Source organism: Toxotes jaculatrix, chromosome 17 (assembly GCF_017976425.1).
Source record: "Toxotes jaculatrix isolate fToxJac2 chromosome 17, fToxJac2.pri, whole genome shotgun sequence".
NCBI classification, from domain to species: Eukaryota; Metazoa; Chordata; class Actinopteri; family Toxotidae; genus Toxotes; species Toxotes jaculatrix.
The window spans coordinates 2255075-2275175 of record NC_054410.1 but is presented as its reverse complement, the minus strand read 5'-3'; the positions used below and the strand labels follow the sequence as shown (position 1 = coordinate 2275175).

The window sequence follows — 20101 nt, the reverse complement described above, 5'->3', positions numbered from 1 at the left end:
CTCCCTGGCAGTTTGACTGCCCTGCTTTACACATGATGCTGTCACTGAACTGTCACTGTATGTATTTGTATTAAGATGCTGGAGTAATTTGTCCCTTGTATGAAAAATAGAGTCAGTCTGTTGTTTATCTGTAATTATACTTTGTCAACTCAGTGTTCAGAACTATGGAAGAACCGTGTTTAAAGAAACCCCTTCCTCCTTGCCCAGGTGATGATGGCGCTGTCGAGCCACCTGAGCTCGGTGGAGTCGGAGAAGCAGAAGCTGCGAGCTCAGGTACGCCGGCTCTGCCAGGAAAACCAGTGGCTGAGGGACGAGCTGGCCGGGACGCAGCAGAAACTGCAGAAGAGCGAGCAGAGTGTGGCCCAGCTGGAGGAGGAGAAGAAGCACCTGGAGTTCATGAACCAGCTGAAGAAGTACGACGAGGACTTGTCCCCATCTGTGAGTCCTCAGGTTCTTCTTCAGCCTCTGACTCATTGCCTCAGCAATCTGCATTTCGTTATGGAAAGAGGAATCAGGTTCATCTCTGTCACATATATAGACTTAAAATTTGGGAAAAAGAGAATTCTTGTGTTGGATCTATATTCCAGCAAATTCCAGGATCTCTGCTGTAGAAGTAAAAATTGTGGCTAACTGAGTGAATTCATTGTTTTCTTGTGGTCTTTTTTTTCCCCATTCATTTGTGTGACGTATTTGAATGAGCTCAGCACTGTTGTGTTTGTTCCTTTGAAAGACTCTTATTTCCCCTGATCACTTTATCAGCAGCAGAGACGAGTGAATATATAATATAAACACAAACAATTCCAGAGAACAGAATGGCTGCATCAGCAGATGAGTTGGTAATGTTCTTTTGTGGATTTAGAAAACGTCGAGTCACTTCATTTATAATCTCCCCACTTTTTTTCTTTTCATCCTCATCTTCCCTCTCTGTCTCTGCCCTCCTTCTCTCTCTCACTCCCACCCTCCCCCTCTAAGGAGGAGAAGGACTCCGACTCCAGTAAAGAGACATTGGATGATCTCTTCCCGGATGACCAGGACGATCAAGCTCCAGGCAGTAAGTGTCCCACCTTCGTCTTCTTCGTTCGCTCCTCTCTGGGGGCCTCTCAAGAATTTTCAAACCTGGACCCAGATATGAAATATAGGTCCTGGCCTTGGGATATAGATTTAATGGCAGGGGTGCTCTTGTCATGTGGGTACAGATCTGAAGCAGGTTTATGACCTGGATTAAGTCTTAACCAAAAGCTGTAATAAAAAGGAAATAACATCATCAAAAATATTTCTGGAAATGCAATATAAAGTTTATAATATATATAAACTGCAGCGTCCACAGCATCAGTACTTTGCTGTTGAAGGCTGTGACTTATGATTTTCAGGGTTTTTTCCTGATGATACCATCAATTTTGAAAATGTCATTGCTGTAAAATTGATACCTCCTTTGGGAACAAAGCTTCAATCTTTGGACCAGCTTCACCCCTGTAATACACCGGAGTCTATTCAGTGGACGTCCCCAGAGTCAGATTATATCACACAGTATGTGGTGGTGAGATTCTCCTGCCATTCATTCCCTTTCTGCACTTTTCTTAAGCCTTATAAATCTTTATCTCTTCATCTTCCTGTACTTACACACTCTGCCTCTCTCTACCACTCGCGCTCCCACTCTTCACGTCCAACCCTCTCCTCAGTATTTGATTGGGTGGTCTTTCAATAGCTCAGTAGTCCAGACAGTAAAGCTGTGTTGGCTGTAAAGGTCCATTGGTCAGGACCTAGTTCAGCCTGGAGGGAGGCCAAATGGAGAAAAAAAAAATTCCCAGCCACATTGGTGTTATATGGTTCCAGGATTTCTACAGTGAATTCTCTGTGTGGCTGCAGTCAGGTGAAATAATGTTTGGAAAAAGATCTCAGTGGTGTTGTTATGAATCGATTTTCGCTTTGAATATCAATGAATTGCTTAAAACCAAAACATTTAGCACCACAAAACCATAATCAGTTCTGATTAGCTCCAGCCTGTTTTTCTGAAATTAAATATGGTTATAACAACAAATATACAGCAACTTTGAGTCTGACTGGGACAATTGACAGAGAGACCAACAAGCTCCTGTTCTCATCAGAACGGCAGAATAGTTTGTCCCCAAACTTGGCATCAATAGTGTTGTTTAAACCATTTTTGCACCAAGGTTATTCCCATTTGGCTCCTGGCACCAGTTTGTCAGCCAGTTTAAATAGCTGACAAAATGGACAGCAGACTGGTTCATGCTGTCTGAGCCAGACTCCAGCTCTGTTCACTCCAGTCCTCTGTCTTCTTTGTTAAACTGTTTTATTTAACCTAGCAGCTGGAAATCTGTCCTTTGCTGATCACCATGATAAACTTAACTAGACAATTTCCCTTTGGGAAATCGCGAGAGTGGTGCATTGCACCGCTAGTATTCATACCAATGCATTCCTGTATAAGTCTATCTGAGTGTGTATCTACAACACAATTGTGTGTGTGTTTGTGTGCCTCTGTCCTGTGTGTGTCTGTGTTCCTCTATCAATATTGACTGTGGGTGCGTGTGTGTGTTTGTCTGTGTGTGCCTGAGTGGGTCTGAGTCAATACTGGGTTGTGCTGCGCACAACCCAGTATTGACTATTGTGTGTATGTGTGTGTGTGTCTGTGTGCCTCTGTCAATATTGACTGTGTGTGTGTCTATGTGTGTGTCTGTGTCAAAAGGTGTGTGTGTTTGTCTGTGTGTGCCTGAGTGGGTCTGAGTGGGTCTGAGTGGGTGCTTCGCACAACCCAGTATTGACTATTGTGTGTGTGTCTGTGTGCCTCTGTAAATATTGTGCGGTGCTACCGCACCGCACAATATTGACTGTGTGTGTGTGTGTGTGTCTGTGTCTTTGTCAAAAGTCTGAGTGGGTCTGAGTCAATACTGGGTTGTGCTGCGCACAACCCAGTATTGACTATTGTGTGTGTGTCTGTGTGCCTCTGTAAATATTGTGCGGTGCTCCCGCACCGCACAATATTGACTGTGGGTGTGTGTGTGTGTGTTTGTCTGTGTGTGCCTGAGTGGGTCTGAGTCAATAGTCAATTGACTATTGTGTGTGTGGGTCTATGTGCCTCTGTAAATATTGTGTTTGTGTGTGTGTGTCTGTGTGCCTCTGTCAATATTGACTGTGGGTGTGTGTGTTTGTCTGTGTGTGCCTGAGTGGGTCTGAGTCAATACTGGGTTGTGCTTCGCACAACCCAGTATTGACTATTGTGTGTGTGTGTCTGTGTGCCTCTGTAAATATTGTGCGGTGCGGTGCGGTGCGGTGCGTTGACTGTGTGTATGTGTGTCTGTGTGACCCCTATAGTTCTGCTATAGTTTTAATTACAAAGACAGAGAGACAGAGTTGTTACAGGGAGAGAGAGAGCCACAGCTCTTGCAGTCACGGTTGCCATGGGGATGAGCTTTCCCGCCGCTGAGGCAGCTCACAGGTGCTCTGACGAGCTCATTTTCGGCCGAATCGGGCCTGCCGAACAACTGCTATCCATGGAAAAACAAAACATGGTATCACTAAACAAACGGCACCGTCAAAGAGACAAGACTTTAAGGAAGACCTGAATCTATTTTTTATGGTCCTACTGTCTAAAATGTGGATTTTACAGCAAGTTTCAAAAAAGGGGATTTTCTGCTTTTCTCCAAAAATCCTCTGCTCGATTAGCATTGGAGTCAATGGAGCAGTTGAGAGCTCCTCTTGTCGCTAAAAGGCACGCCAAAGAAAAACCGTAAATCCTACAGAAAAAATGAACACATTGTGAGAGAGAGGACAAGTGTGGCTACAACTTTGGAGAATTTCACTGCTGTAGAGTAAAATTTGTGGCCGTAGTCGTCGTGTAAAAAAAACATTTCAGAGAGTATTTTTAAAGCCTCTCCACTCTAACCTCCCACTCTAGCCTGGAACATTCCGCAATACACACTCATTGAAAACCCAGATTTTTTTCAAAATCACTCATGATCAGTTGGAGCTCACAGTTTAAAAACTACACAACTTATGAAAAAGTTGAATACACCCCGAATACACGAGACTTGTGTCTACATTTTACAGTTTGAATGGTGTTTCTAGGTGAAAATATGCCAGAGCAGTAGATGTTTGAAAAAGGGGGAGAATTCGATGATAATTTGCGACTTTTTTGACCGTTTCCCATTCATTCTCTATGGGAAATTTTTCGCAGTTTTTTGCGAATAACTTTGCGAAACGTGAATATTCTGGAGAACAAAATACAAGCACACCGAGTCCGATCGAGCCGCACGTTTTGATGTATCATTTGTCGATGTGCGCTCAACGGTGTGGGACGAGTTACGAACCGAAAATTGATACGGAAGAAGAAGTAAGAAGAAGACTAGACAATTTCCCTTTGGGAAATCGCGAGAGTGGTGCATTGCACTGCTAGTAATGTTGTGTGCTTCGCAAAACCCAGTATTGACACTATTGTGTGTGTGTGTGTGTGTTTGTGTCTGAATGTGTTTGTGTGCCTCTGTCAATATTGTGCGGTGGTGCTGCACCGCACAATATTGACTGTGTGTGTGTGTGTGTGTGTGTGTGTGTCAGTCTGTCTGTGTGTGTCTGTGTTTGTGTTTGTGTGTGTCTGTGTGTGTGTGCCTGAGTGGGTCTGTGTCAATACTGGGTTGTGCTTCGCACAACCCAGTATTGACTATTGTGTGTGTGTGTCTGTGTGCCTCTGTGTGTGTGTGTGTGTGTGTCTGTGTTTGTGTTTGTCTGTGTGTGCCTGAGTGGGTCTGTGTCAATACTGGGTTGTGCTTCGCACAACCCAGTATTGACTATTGTGTGTGTGTGTGTATGAGTCTGTGCGTGTGTCTGTGTTTGAGTGCCTCTTTCCTGTGTGCCTCTGTCAATATTGTGCGGTGCTGGCGCACCGCACAATATTGACTTTGTGTGTGTCAGTCTGTCTATGTGTGTGTCTGTGTTTGTTTGTGTCTGTGTGTGCCTGAGTGGGTCTGTGTCAATACTGGGTTGTGCTTCGCACAACCCAGTATTGACTTTTGTGTGTGTGTGTGTGTGTGTATGAGTGTGTGTGTGTGTGTGTGTTTGTGTTTGTGTGCCTCTGTCAATATTGTGCGGTGCTGGCGCACCGCACATTGACTTTGTCTGTATCAGTCTGTCTATGTGTGTGTGTCTGTGTCAAAAGGGGGCTGTGCTACGCACAGCCCCCTTTTGACCCCTATAGTTCTGCTATAGTTCTAATTACAAAGACAGAGAGACATAGAGTTGTTACAGGGAGAGAGAGAGCCACAGCTCTTGCAGTCACGGTTGCCATGGGGATGAGCTTTCCCGCCGCTGAGGCAGCTCACAGGTGCTCTGACGAGCTCATTTTCGGCCGAATCGGGCCTGCCGAACAACTGCTATCCATGGAAAAACAAAACATGGTATCGCTAAACAAACGGCACCGTCAAAGAGACAAGACTTTAAGGAAGACCTGAATCTATTTTTTATGGTCCTACTGTCTAAAATGTGGATTTTACAGCAAGTTTCAAAAAAGGGGATTTTCTGCTTTTCTCCAAAAATCCTCTGCTCGATTAACATTGGAGTCAATGGAGCAGTTGAGAGCTCCTCTTGTCGCTAAAAGGCCCGCCAAAGAAAAACCGTAAATCCTACAGAAAAAATGAACACATTGTGAGAGAGAGGACAAGTGTGGCTACAACTTTGGAGAATTTCACTGCTCTAGAGTAAAATTTGTGGCCGTAGTCATCGTGTAAATAAAAAATTTCAGAGAGTTCTTTTAAAGCCTCTCCACTCTAACCTCCCACTCTAGCCCGGAACATTCCGCAATACACACTCATTGTAAACCCTGATTTTTTCCAAATTCACTGCTGATCAATTAGGGCTCACAGTTCAAAAACTACACAACTTTTGAAAAAGTTGAATACACCCCGAATACACGAGACTTGTGTCTACATTTTACAGTTTGAATGGTGTTTCTAGGTGAAAGTATGCCAGAGGAGATACTGTTTGAAAAAGGGGAGAATTTGCGACTTTTTTGAAAATTTCCCAGCCATTCTCTATGGGAAAATTTCGGCCGGTTTTTCGCAAATTTCTTCGCGAAACGTGAATATTCTGGAGAACAAAATACAAGCACACCGAGTCCGATCGAGCCGCACGTTTTGATGTATCATTTGTCGATGTGCGCTCAACGGTGTGGGACGAGTTACGAACCGAAAGTCGACACGGAAGAAGAAGAAGAAGAACGGGAAGAACAGTAGTGTGCATTGCTTTGCATTGCACACTAGGTACCTCTATAGCTTTGCTATAGAGGTGCCTAGTGTGCATGCATAGCAATGCACCACTAATGAACCGCAAGAACAATAGTGTGCATGCTTTGCATTGCACACTAGGTACCTCTATAGCTTTGCTATAGAGGTGCCTAGTGTGCATGCAAAGCAATGCACCACTAATAATTGAATTCAGCCTTTGGAATTATATGAAATTTAAATAAAAAGCTAAGAGCCAGAGACAGAAAGTACTGAGCCACTGCATTACTGACTTTCATACAACATACAGAATATAGAATATCACCAGCTGCATCATTTTTAAGAGGTAGAAAGATCAATACACAATTACATCATCTGCATATTTTCAGCACATTTTAGGTCCAATGTTCTTTCTTTAGCAGCCTCCTGGCATTTAATACATTTCACAGTTCTTTTTAACATCAAAGGGTTTGTCGTCTGTGTGATTCTGCTCCTAAGAAAACAAACTTCCATTTAAAAAAAAAAATTGGGGCTGGTGGTAATTCCCATTTCTTACTGTGTTTCGTGGGTGTAATTTTAGGGTGTGATCCAGTCTTCTGTGTTTTGGCCCAAGCTGTGACTGCAGTGCAGGTCACAGAGCCAAGGAGGCAGAACAGGTTGTTAAGTTAGAGGACTACATTTTTTTCATGTTTTAGGTGGAAAACTTGCTTCATTATTCTGTTTTTCAGCATTTTCCTTCGTGGTGGTGTGGAGCAACACTGCTAAATGAATTATGAGCAGACAGGACAGACAGTTTAATAGCATATAGCTGAGAGAGAGGCAGTGGGTTGGAGAAAAGGGGGGAGCAGAAAATTGACTTTCAACAGCATAAATCTCAATAAAAGGGTGTCACTTTAGAGGTCAATGCTGTATAATGATTCAAAAATAAAATTATGTGACATTTCTCTTCTGAGTTATTGAGATAGGAATGTCAGTGCAAAGGGTATATATCAAGCTGGTCCTGAAACTGCAAACAGAGAAGTTGGATGAGCAAATAAAATTATTTAGAAAGATTTTAAACTTGTTTTTATTTATTTTCTTGAGATTTTATATGATTGGACATTTTACGTGGCAACAGTAGACATTTCTTACAAACAAACACTGTTCTTATCATCCATTGAAATGATTAGTTATACATTTTTAATTATTATTTTATTGTTTTTTATTATATGAATTATTTTTGCCAGTATTTTCACCAGTATTTTAAAATAAATTTGAAACAGAGACTTGTTTATAGTTCAGTTTCACTTTGAAAATGAGCTCTTGGTAATTATAAGACAGGTTTGAGACAAATAGTGCATGTAAATGGGACGGAGCACATACAGTGATGCAGTAATTATACACCCACACCCATTCACACATAAACACATCTCAGACACTCACTGTTACACTTCCAAACTCCAGCACACACCCACACATTCCTGCTCACACCTACATCAGTGCTTATAGTAAATACAATCAGGCAGCTACATTTCAGGGTGGTATAAACAAAACTTAATGGACTGAGAATAAGAAAAAGACGAGTGGTAGCCTGGAGGTTAGAGAACGAGCGGTTTATTGGTTCCTCCCCTCCCTCATGGAATCAAATAAAAACATTTTGGATCCGGTCGCTTGTTGGCAAAATACCCGCGTTCATTAAACTCTGACACTAACAAACGTCCTGTCAGAACTTTTTTTTTCTCTCCTGAGATGCTGAAAACATGCAGGTAATGTTAGCAGCTTCTCGTTTCAAGCTGTTGCTGACAGTTGTTTTCTCCAGGTAAAATGACGACATCACAGGCGGTAGATTATATCGTCTGCAGATAATTAATGTTAATGATGTAACAGCTCCTGTTGGTTAATGTGCTCTCTCCACGCTGCTCACTGGACTCTGCCAAAGACTGTTTGACAGTGAAAAGATAAATCAGTCTGACGCATCTGTCAACAGCCTCCGCTGAACCGTGTCTTTGTTGTTCAACAGAGGCAGGACTCTTCTCCAGAGAAATGATCAGCTGATCTGAGCATGTTAAACACAGGAGGGTTCCCGGTTCAACCTTCTATGCATCAAATCAATATATAGAGGTCATTAAGGTCAGAGTTCTGGATCAGGGGCTCCAGGATTTGGATCATGTTTGTAAAAACTTTGTTCCAGCTAATCCACATTTCAGATGTTGTGTCCCTCAGCTCATTTTTCAGTTGGGAGCTACAGGTGATCAACATTAATTAGGATAATTAAATGTTAATTTTGATCAACAGCTGATCCCAGATCTGAACCGAATCTTTGAGTTGTTGTTATTTACAATTTTAGATACTTGCAAAAGATGAAATCTTAACTCAGTGAGATTCGATAAGGGATTCGAAAGGATTAGGATTTGACAAGTGGATGAAAGTGCTTTCAAGCCAGTGGAGGGTTGGAGTGAGGATGGAAACGCAGAGCAGAAAAATAATTGAGAGAAAACTGTAGGCAGGAAGAGAGAGATGGGATGAGTTAAGTTTCCGCCGGTGCACAGAGAAGAACCACATCATCGAATGCCATTTCCACTGGCATTAATCCTCTCAGTGTGAAACAGAGCTGTCTGAGCCTCTGTGTGTGTGTGTGTGTGTGTGTGTGAGAGGGAGAGAGAGAGAGATGTCTTTTCTCCTCAAGTTTTTTCAGGCTGCCTGAAAAGCTTCTGGGGTTTGGGTAAATTGCTGTCAGCAGGAAGAAGATAATGGTGCAAGGAGGACGATAATGGTGATGACAGCTCTGCCTTTATTTAAATTGGCCTGCGGCTTAAATGCAGGGATTTTTCTGTACAAATATTTCGATTTCAGCCATTTAGCTAACTCCGTTATCCACAAGGAGTTACTGAATGAGCTTATTAAGATTTAGTGTCCTTGTTCTGATAATGAATTGGACAAATTGGCTGCAGTTTCAGTTGGACCTGAAGCGTTTATTACCAGGTTTATTCCACTGATTCAGAACTGCATCTCCATAAACATTGGAGACTTGCAGATTTAGAATAGACCGGTGAAAGGCAGAGGCAGATCTGCATCCTACACTTTCCTACACCGCTGGTTGGACGTGGCTGGATACATGTCTGCTATTTTTGTCCATTTCTGTTGCGCTGTCAACGTCTTTCTCTGCTGTGAGCGTAGGTAGAGACGGGCTGCTGTGCTCAAAGCGGCTCTGAACACCTGGTATCCCTCGGTGTCCGGACGCTTCACTGTGGACAGTCTTACCGCTGCAGTGGGCGGCTCCCACTTTAAACGCCACTAACTCTCCTTCAGAGTAAATATAGAGCTGCCTGCCTTCAATGAGAAACCCGGTCAGGTGGTTTCCTGACCTCTCGCTCACACGCACATTCATACATTCTTACACACACACACACACTCAGGGACAGACATACAGCGTGTCATGAGAGACATTCCAGTCATGTCCTCCTGACCCCATTAACCATAACACATAGAAGCCGACACATTTGCTGGACATCGTAGCAGAATGAGGACGCTGGTTATGAATGAATGATCTTGTTTGTTGTGGCAGCTAGCTTCTGTTTGTTTGTTGTGGTTTTGACCCATTTATGGGAATTCAAACATCTGTTGGCTTTAAACGATTCTGTAGGTTTGAGTTGACTCATATTCAGACACATAAAACAAATTTTTGATCAATTCCTGACATTAACTCAACTAAATATTGATTACTGAAGGAAATAAACAGAAGATTAATCAGTTTTGTTACAGTGCAGTACAGTAGGCTTTTATGCATAAATCTAACTATGGCTACTGGTACACCACAGATGTGTGTCTCGATGTCTAATCTTTTCCGTCTTCCATTTTCCTCCTCGCATCTCCAGTCCAGCCTGCTCATGGCAGCGCTGCAGCAGCGGCTGCCCAGCAGGGAGGTTATGAGATCCCCGCCCGTCTGAGGACCCTCCACAACCTGGTGATCCAGTACGCCTCCCAGGGCAGGTATGAGGTGGCTGTGCCTCTCTGCAAACAGGCCCTGGAGGACCTGGAGAAGACCTCTGGACACGACCACCCAGATGTGGCCACCATGCTCAATATCTTAGCCCTCGTTTACAGGTTAGTCCATCACAGTTCTCAGACTTATTACTCAAAGGTCTGCATCTGATTTTTGTTCAAGGTCAAAGGTTAGTAGGTTGTCGGCAAGAAATTCTGTTCTCCTGGCTGAAGTGCGGTTGGATATCTCTGCATCAGAGAAGGGCTTTTTGTTCTTGCCCTTATCCCGGCCACTCAGGGAGAGGCTCCACGTGCTTTTTCTTGCTGTGTCATAAATCTCACAGCCAGTTTGTGTGTTGATTCACAGGAAGACTTTAGCTGTTGAAGTTCATCAGCCCTTCAGTGCTGTGTTAGGCAGTCCCTGGGGATTACCTGCCAAGGGATAAATATTACTGTTGATATAATGGGCCAGCGCTGATGTCTTTCTTCAGAATCAGGCACATTTAATAGATTTTTAATATAAAGTAAGTTCCTGTGACGGTAATATTACATATTTACAGCTGTGGGAAGTTCAGTCTCCTGCAGCACGTTGGTAGAGCCTTCACCAGCTTGTAAATCCTCAAAGTCCCCGGCCACTCTGACTATTTTACAAGCCGTGCCAGGATTTCAGAACGGAGCTTCACAGTGAATGCTGGGACAGCGTCTGGAAGTATCATTGTTTGGTGGATATCAATGAAAGGACTGTTTATAACCTTGTTACTTCCAAAGCACAATTTGAACGTCTTCAGATCCCACAGCAATCTGGCTTTTTCCCCCAGAGAGGAAGTTGTGATAAAAGGTATGACATGTTGTCTTTTTGTCGCCCTCACAACACAGTGGCATGTCTCCTGAGGCCGTTGGTACACACCCTCAACACATTGTAGGACTGGGCTCCAAATGAGAGCTGGATGCCTTTCTGCTGAAGAGAAACATAGCAAACACAGCCCGACACCAAAGACTTTCACCAAAGATTTACAGTACAGTAACAGAACTAGGTGTAGTTAATTTCCCAGCCGAAGAAGAAAAGAACAAAAGAATGACACACAAGAGCTGGACGAGTGTTTTACAGGGTTGTTGCCATGTTTGTTACTTCCACAAATCTTAACCTTTGAATGGTGAGCTCAGGCTTTTGATTGGGTTACCCTGAAGAAACAAGAGACTGGGTTGACCTGTTGTCAGCAGACTGTTGCACCGACTGTGGGAACCTCTGCAAAGCTATTTCCATGATGTCACCTGAAGATAATGGGCCGTTAGTGGAAACTGTCAGCGTAGATTACGTTTCTTCTCGCTGTGTGCTTGTCTGTCATTCTGTCCGTCTGTGTCTGTGTGCTTCTGTCTGACTCTGTTTGCTTCTGTCCGTCAGGGATCAGAACAAATACAAGGAGGCAGCCAACCTGCTGAATGATGCTCTGGCCATTAGGGAGAAGACTCTCGGCAGGGACCATCCAGCGGTGAGTACATCTTTCTCTGCATTACACCAAAGTTTAGTTTTTTTCACTCACAGGTTTTTCTTGCATTGGACAGTTGGACTGTATTTTTTTTTTACTAAAATCCAATTTTTTTCTGAATCATAGAGATATATTATTTGGTTTCCAAGGGTACGTTTCCCTGCAGAAAGATATGAATCATTACATTTCACTCTATAGCTGTTTTTGGCTGCAGCACTGTCCCTGCTTTCCCTCAGGGATCAATAAAATACATTTAAAAATATTTTTCAGGTGACACAGAAAACAACACAGACAGTCATAATAACAGTGCAGCCAAAGTGGTGTCTGAGTTATAGTTTTGTGACATTTATCATGATTAAAGACCCCGTGAAGTTAAGTTGGAGTTAAGATTCATAAAAAATGTTCTAGCAAAAAGGTCAAAACATAATATAATATAGCAATATTGATAATAATAATAATGATCATGATGATTATGCATAATAAAAGATGCTTATATTTTTGTCTACACCATATTAAAGCAGCCACGTGTGTAATAACTTATAAAGTTTTAATGTTTTTGCAGTAGAAGTGTTGGTCGTCTTCAGACTTACTTACATTATACATTTTAAATTACATAAATTAAATTTTAATCATAAATAATTGATCGGGGCCTATTCTCAGATCCATTAACCTCTGTTCGTCAGTGTGACTGTAAACACACAGCAGGTCGACTAACTGTGTTAACCCCAGCAGGCTTGTGTCTCCACTGTCTGGACCGCCATCACTCTCCACCTCAAGCTGAGGTTAGCCCTCCGCATTCCTCCCCTCCCACCTCCATCCTATCATGCTCCCACCAGGCCCTGATCCTTCTTTTCCACAAGGAAGTGATTTGTTTTTTTTTTCAGTGATTTGTCATTAAGAAGAAATCATAGTTTTGGCAGCAGACTTGCCAGTTTCTTCACAATGATTCAATGATTTTTATTGTTTTCTCTCTCGTCTTTTTCTCTTTAAATCCATTTCTTCCTCTTATTTCCAGTGGTTTTAATATCTCATTCTCGTTCTTAATGTTGAGTAACAAGAACCGCTTCAAAGTGTGAGCTGCTTCCAAATGAGAGCCAGATATTTGTCAAGAAGCATCATTTAGAATTCGGCTCATTAATTCCTGAATCAAGTGCGAACTTGCCAGACTTCCGCCTACATCACCGATTCTACATGTACCAATACACGAATATCGTGCTTATATGTAATTTCAGAGCGAGTGGTCTGGAGCTTTGCCAGTCAGGCGGCAGGTGAAGTTGACTCCTGGCTATGAAAACAGCCGCTTGGGAATGTGAACTGTCAAAATCTGAAGCAGCTGGTTGACTATTATAAACAGAAGTGTCTTATATTTAAGGCTGTGAAGAATTTAAGTGATTTCTTTTAGACTGCAGGGAAAACTCTGTCCTCTTTTCCTCTTACTCTCCCTTCTTTCTATCACTGCTGTCCACCGCTTCGTCTTCCTGAATGATTCGTCTTCCCCTCCTCCCATCACCTCACCCTTCTGTCCTTCCTCCATTTTTTCCACCCACTCTGTCCACATGGCCACCAGATCCTGGCCTGAATCAGAGATCAGAGGTGACCTCCAGGCGCCTCTGTAGTCTCCTTCCTCCCGAGTGCACGTGTTGGAGATTCATCGTTCAGCTGATTGGCTCATATTACAGCCCACCATAATCACTCACTGTTTTTGCACGTTCTCTTCCTCCTTATCAATTATTCGCTCACCAGATCAATGGCACTGTGCTGCTGTGGCAGAGTCTTGCGGTTGCACACACACTGAAACACTCGGGTGAAGATGGTTTAGGCTTGAATAATATTTTAGAATAATAAGTGTGTTTGTGTACCTCTCAGGTTGCTGCCACCCTCAATAACCTGGCTGTCCTGTATGGGAAGAGAGGGAAGTACAAGGAAGCCGAGCCTCTGTGCAAGAGGGCGCTGGAGATCAGAGAAAAGGTAGGTCAAAGGTCATCAATTACGGTGATGAAATGGATTCAGTGGTGGGTGAACAAACAACCAGAAAGCACGACTAAGCAGCTGTTTCCACTTGCAGTCCGCAGCCAAAAGAAAGTATTTATTTTTCCTTCACCAGGCTTCAAACTTTCTCTCTCAATGAAAAGTTTACTTTCGCTTGACTTTCAGACAAACTCGGTGTCCTACTTAGCAGTCAGACACTAAACTGTACACGGAAGATTTCTGTCAGGATGGCTCCCACAAGTCCTGGCTGAAAGGCAGAAGAATGAAGGACAAAATCTTTTGAAAATGTGAAAGTTGAGTTGAAACGTGTGGGGACACTAGAACCAGACTCTTAACGTAATTCTCTCAGAATCAGACTGTTTCAGCTGCTGGGCCGTTTGCACTAACATAAAATAAATACTTAAAACGTGTTTGCTGTGATTTTTGGGTCCAAGATTAAACAGGAATACCATATCAGATTTACACGTGAGTCTGTTTTCAGGTGTAGGGGAGTACTACTGCAAGGTATGACACTGGAGTCAGTGTCCATCTACACATTCAAGTATCATTTTGTCTCGTCTCTGGTTTGGGGCTGACAGAGGTGCTGCTGAATCCTTATTCACCGTCCTGTGTCTGTTCTCAGCTCTTGCCTTTGAACAAACCCTCCTTCGCTCTCCTTCTCCCTCCTCTTAGGGTGAAACATCAGCTTTCGTTAAGCTGAACGATTTCTTTTTTTTTTTTTAATGCTCCTTAAACTCAGATGATAATGCTCCCGCTTAAGCTGGAAGACTTGCCACTGAGTTTTCCTGCACAGGAGGGGCGGTGAAAGGTGGCGGTGGCAGAGCTGCTGAATCAGACGGATTTGCTCTTTCCTGCAGTTTTGTCTTTTTATAGAAGCCGAGGAAAGCTCAGCTTGTTACCGAGTTTGGAGGGCTGCAGGGATGGTGGAGCTGGGAGAATTCATTTATAAGCTGCTGTGTTTACACTGCAGCACTGTTGTGTTTGTTTGAGTGGAAATTAAGAAAAAAAAACACCTTGTAAAACCTTGTGAGTAAATATTCTTTGAAGAGTCTGAGTCCGTGTATTTTGCACGGAGATGTCAGATCTAATTCAAATTTTAATGGAAAGATCTAATTCCAGATATCTGCACTGAATATAACTGCAATGCTGTTTTTCATTAAATCCAGGAAATGTTCACATAACCTGTCAGTTAGCTACATGGTGTCAGTGAATGAACATTTTTCGTGCCTGTTAAATGAAGCGTCGACAGATTCACTCTGAGGATTAGATATTAATTTCTGCAGACTAGGCTCTGACACCAGGGCTTCTGTCTGTGACAGCGAATATTCCTGCAGACTGTCTTTCTTTATCATTTCTGAAACAAATGATTATTTCAGTTATTGATAAGTCTCATGATTGTTTTCTCGATTAATTAAAGTATTATCTGAATTTCAGAAGATTGTGGAAAAACCTTCAGTCCAAAACCCAAAGTAGTGAAATGTGTACGTCTCTCAGAGGCATAAAATCAAATCCCTTAATTGCTCAAAAATTCCCACATTCAGTAAATAGTGAGTTAAACATGAGTTCGGTCAGTGCAGTGTAAATGACAGGCTTGCTCTGCTTAATTTTAGATGAAGGTAATGTTTCTAAGAGCCCGCAGCACTTATTATTTGAAGCCATGGCATCCATCAATAAGAACAATCAATTCCTCAGCGACCCGACCTTGCCGTGGTGTGTGGCTTGTGGCAATCCTTGTTCAGCTCACAGTGTTTACAGGGAGGCTGTCAGATGATGTTATTCTGTGGAGGAGGAGGAAGAGGAGGAGGAGGAGGAGGCGTGGAAGGCCAGGACTGAGTGAATACTGTAGGTTGCTCCGCTCGAATAGCTCTGCATCATCCTGGTGAACACAGACACTGAGACACTGTCAGTCTCCGACAGGGAGGGAGATGGTCCTGTAATGTTCAGCTCACCCACAGACTTATACTGCAGTAACCTGAAGCCAAAAAATCCCTTAAACAACAAACTACTTGATTCACCTTAATCTTTTACTCTTAAAAGAGCAGAGAGAGAGACTAAGGACTCAGCTTTTTCTTTATCAAACAACTCAGTAGTCTACCACTGTGTCACAGGCCAAAATCCTTTATGGGACATCTGTGGTATGTATCTCAGAGAGCAGGCTGGTTTACTGTACAAACTTCAGTTACAGATTTAATCTCCCATATGTTGGCCCAAATGAAATGGGCACAGGTTCATGCAGGTTGTGTGTACTCTGCTGTGGAGTGAAGCTTCAGTGTGACCAGAGGTGAAACAAACATTTCCAGTACTCGGCACATTGGCAGACATCTTTGTCTTCCTGGAAATCCCAAAATTACAACATCAAACAGGAGGCTTAAAACTAGATCACACATTTGAACTCAGAGGATATATGATAGAAATACTAGAGATACATACAGATGTGCCACTTCTGCAATCTTCCTACACAAAATTTGGAATTTTTAAAATAGAAAATGTTTAAATCTTTTTCAGCTTCGAGAACAGATTCATCAGCACCTGGCCACAGCCTGGTGATAATTTGTCGCCGTCGACCAAATGGCACAGACGCAGCTTGTCTTCCGACTCATTTTGTTTGATGTTGTTGTTTTAACGCCCCCCCCTGTCTGCTCGCTTCCGTCCCAGGTGCTAGGGAAGGACCACCCAGATGTGGCCAAGCAGCTGAACAACCTGGCCCTGCTGTGTCAGAACCAGGGCAAGTATGAGGAGGTGGAGTACTACTACATGAGAGCGCTGGAGATCTACCAGACCAAACTGGGCCCCGACGACCCCAACGTGGCCAAGACCAAGAATAACCTGGTGAGAGGGATGGATGTGGGGTGGGAGCAGCGTTTCACTGACGGAGGAACAATAAGTTCAAACAGTTTATTCAAAACCCACATTTACCATTAGCTCCTGTACGATAACTGCCTGTAAACCACGCCCTCTTTGTGGAGCAGTTTATACTCTGGCACAGCAGAGCTATATTAAACCTGAGACTGCAACATCAAAAGCCGTGATTACTTCTTTTGTTTTGGATTCTTCAGCTCTCTGTTCCCCGGAAATGTCTGCACTGTCCAGACGGCTGGACAGTGTCAGGTTAACTCGACACAGAAGGAGATGTGTGTGTGTGTGTGTGTGGATTAACTTTGTCACTGCAAGAAAATACACTTATCGCTATGATTCCATTGAAATGAGCCGATTTTGCGAGCTCTGTCTTTTCTCGACTCGTTTCCAGTGTCATGCTGACTGTTGACGTTTGCTTGCCTGTGTTTTTTAGGCGTCCTGTTACCTGAAGCAGGGCAAGTTCAAGCAGGCTGAGACTCTTTATAAAGAAATCCTCACTCGAGCTCATGAGAGGGAGTTCGGCTCTGTTGACGGTACGATGTGCACGTGACTGGTAACAGAAGTGCCCACACGTTATTTATCACAGGTCTGATAAATAGTGACTTCATAAACGCTGCTGTTCTCCTGAGCGAACGTTGTGTGCTTCTTTGTGTCTGATGGTTTTGTTTTCCTCTGCAGATGAGAACAAACCGATCTGGATGCATGCTGAGGAGCGAGAGGAGCAAAGCAAAGTGAGAGTCTGCAACTGCTGAAATTTCTCAAATGCTTTTTCTCTGTTTGTGCTTCCATCATGTTCAGTTATAGTAATTTTGTAGTATAATTTATAACCTTATTTGTTGGTTTAATGTTGTACAGTTGTCCCCCCCAGAATCCTCTAATGGACACAATCTGGGACCTCACTCGTTGAATACTAGTTTTAATTATATTCCCAGTAAAGTCGGGATGGAAACGTCTCAGCCACAGACATGGATAACAATGTTTCTGAGTAACAGTGACAGCAGCTTTAAACCACTGTGACAGTTTTACGATCATATTTAGGATGAAATAGGAAGGATTGACTTTACAAAGAGCTGGATTAGCAGATTAACTGCTGATGATGGTGTGACTTTCCCAACAAGGAGTTTAATTCGTCACAGTTTAGTTGGTTTAGTTGTTCAGGGGAAGGAATCCTGACCCGACTGTAATCCCACCACTAAATACCCCTTCATGTTTCTTCACTTCATCTTTGATGGTATTAAAAAGCCGCCAGTTTTGAAATGGGTTAATTTCCGTCCTTTACAGCTGAAGTCATCTCAAATTTTACTTATGCTTCTTGTCCAGACTTAATTGGAACTTTCATGTGAGTGCATGTTGATTTCTTAAAGCATGTTTTTCCTTTTTAAACTGATGGCCCTGAGTTTTGTCTCACAGGGAAAACAGAAGGACGGCTCACCATTTGGAGAATATGGAGGCTGGTACAAAGCCTGTAAAGTCGACAGGTCAGTTTGTTTGATGAAACAAAAACGATCAGTGTTTGAGTGAAAAGGATAAATACTGTTCTTTCACCAAAACGATTCTCTGTGATGAGAGATTTCTCCTTCTTGTTTTTTTACAGCCCGACTGTGACCACCACCCTCAAGAACCTGGGCGCCCTCTACAAGCGGCAGGGCAAGTTTGAGGCGGCAGAGACCCTGGAGGAAGCTGCCATGCGTTCCAGAAAGCAGGTGTGGTGTCTGGACGATGTGACCGATGACACAGGATTCTTAGCTGGGGTTTAGACGTCACTGTGGGCGTTATAGAGGCACAGATAGTGGCAGGTGATTGATGCTGGTCGTGAATGCTCAGATGAAATGGGTCAGCTCGGCATTTACGTCAGAACATGTTCGTTCAGGTGTAAAATTAGGGCTGAGGTGATATGATCTCAGGATGCGGCAGAGCCTGGAGCGCAGCGTTTAAACTCCCTCTGATGGTTTGTTGCTCAGGAAACTTAATGGGGCCTCCTGTGGAGAAGTGGGAGGTGGTGGTGAAGCCCTGCAGCTTTTATCCTGAATTAGGATTTCCTTCCAGGATTCAGTGTCAAGTATCTCAGCAACAGTAACACACGCACGATACTGCACTAAGAATTTAAACTGATTTCCTGTGGTGCCACTGTAGTTGCAACTGTAGAGAGTAAATTTACAGTTTGGCAGTTAAATTCGGTTTTAAATACTTTGTAAGAGGAAGACGAGGTTTGTCTGGTGTCACAGGATGGTTGTAAATTCCCTCCATGGAACTAGATTTACCTTTGGAAGAAAAAGCCTGAAAAAGTCTGTATAAAGAAAGAGGGAGAAGGTATCAATAACACGTGTTAAGGGTCTGACAACATAACGGCTCTACAGTTTGTTGTCCTGTTTGCCTTTGTTTTTCCCTTCTTGAATAATTGATTCGTCAGACGGGGTCATAGGAAACAGTCTGTGCATCAGTGTGCCCTGTGGTGCAACAGAATCTTTTGTGTAGATTTAATTATGCCAGAGGCTGCGTGACTTTGCCAACTTGTTTCTAAAGGGAAATCCCACTGAATGTGTTTTCCAGTAGGCGTTTGTCGTCAGAAACCTTGTATTGCAAACAGTACGTAGGTGTAGTTCTTAGATTGATGAGTGTCTCAGTGAAATGTCATCATGAGTTTTTAATTCTCCACTTCCACTTTTTTAGCTTCAAATTTAAAACCTGTTGCCCACCCGGTCAGAAACTTTCTCTCATACCGATGAGCTTAGCTGAGGTTAAGGCGTCATCCATGAACTGGAACATTCCCATTTTGCAGCATGTAATTCCCCATTTCTCTTCCCTCATCTCTCTAATGGAGGCATGAAAACGGTAGGAGGCTGGCAGCCATGAGTTACCATCAGTGAACAACCAGGTTTTTCAGCCTGAAGAAAACTGAGGTTTTGCCCGTTTTGCCTTTGTTGCCGATTTTCAGAGTTGTTTCCTGTTGCTGCTGTAAAATGTAAAGAGCGAGTGTTTGCCAGGACCCGGGTTCAGTACAGCAGGCGGCAGAAGTCTGTTGCTGTAATATTAATTGGATTGGATGAATTGGTACTTGTTGTTGTTATCAGCTGTACAGTGTCCATGTGTGTGACAGTGAACGTAAGCTGCAGGTGGCAAAGGTGCTCAGCTTTAATTGGATTAGTTGAATTGACATTTATTGCTCCTTTGTGTGTGTGTGTGTGTGTGTGTTTGTGTTTGTCAGGGTCTGGACAATGTGCACAAGCAGCGCGTGGCTGAGGTCCTGAGCGAGCCGGAGGCCCGCGAGAAGCAGCGAAGCCGCGAGAGCTTGACCTCTGACACGGTGAAGTACGAGAGCGGGCCGGACGGTGGCGAGGAAGTGAGTATGAGCTTGGAGTGGAATGGGGTAAGTACAGTACACAGCCCTCGACACTGACTCACGTTTTCATCCAACAGAGATCTTCCTCTGGCATTTTCAAGTAAAGATTACACCTACTGGTACATGTACTCGTTTAACAAGACTCCTGCTTAAATTCACTATTGGCCTTTGTGTTTGGCGAGCTACATGACTAAGATGAAATCCTTGATCAGGGTTTATCAGTGGCTCCTGTGAACTGTCGC

At 43.3% G+C, this 20101-nt stretch overlaps 1 protein-coding gene across 5 annotated transcripts in view; it reads left to right on the top strand.

Moving 5' to 3' along the window:
• klc1a (kinesin light chain 1a) overlaps nucleotides 1-20101 on the top strand; it is a 38417-nt gene that overhangs the window by 7899 nt on the left and 10417 nt on the right. For 3 of the 5 annotated variants that reach the window (XM_041060847.1, XM_041060849.1, XM_041060850.1), the window contains exons 3-13: nucleotides 208-438; nucleotides 973-1051; nucleotides 10082-10310; nucleotides 11590-11677; nucleotides 13541-13642; nucleotides 16319-16492; nucleotides 16953-17052; nucleotides 17198-17250; nucleotides 17930-17997; nucleotides 18114-18222; nucleotides 19725-19886. In XM_041060847.1, the coding sequence (XP_040916781.1) occupies nucleotides 208-438; nucleotides 973-1051; nucleotides 10082-10310; nucleotides 11590-11677; nucleotides 13541-13642; nucleotides 16319-16492; nucleotides 16953-17052; nucleotides 17198-17250; nucleotides 17930-17997; nucleotides 18114-18222; nucleotides 19725-19886 (1395 nt within the window). The remainder of the gene's footprint in view (nucleotides 1-207; nucleotides 439-972; nucleotides 1052-10081; nucleotides 10311-11589; nucleotides 11678-13540; nucleotides 13643-16318; nucleotides 16493-16952; nucleotides 17053-17197; nucleotides 17251-17929; nucleotides 17998-18113; nucleotides 18223-19724; nucleotides 19887-20101) is intronic. The other 2 variants (XM_041060848.1, XM_041060851.1) reach the window with 1 other exon arrangement.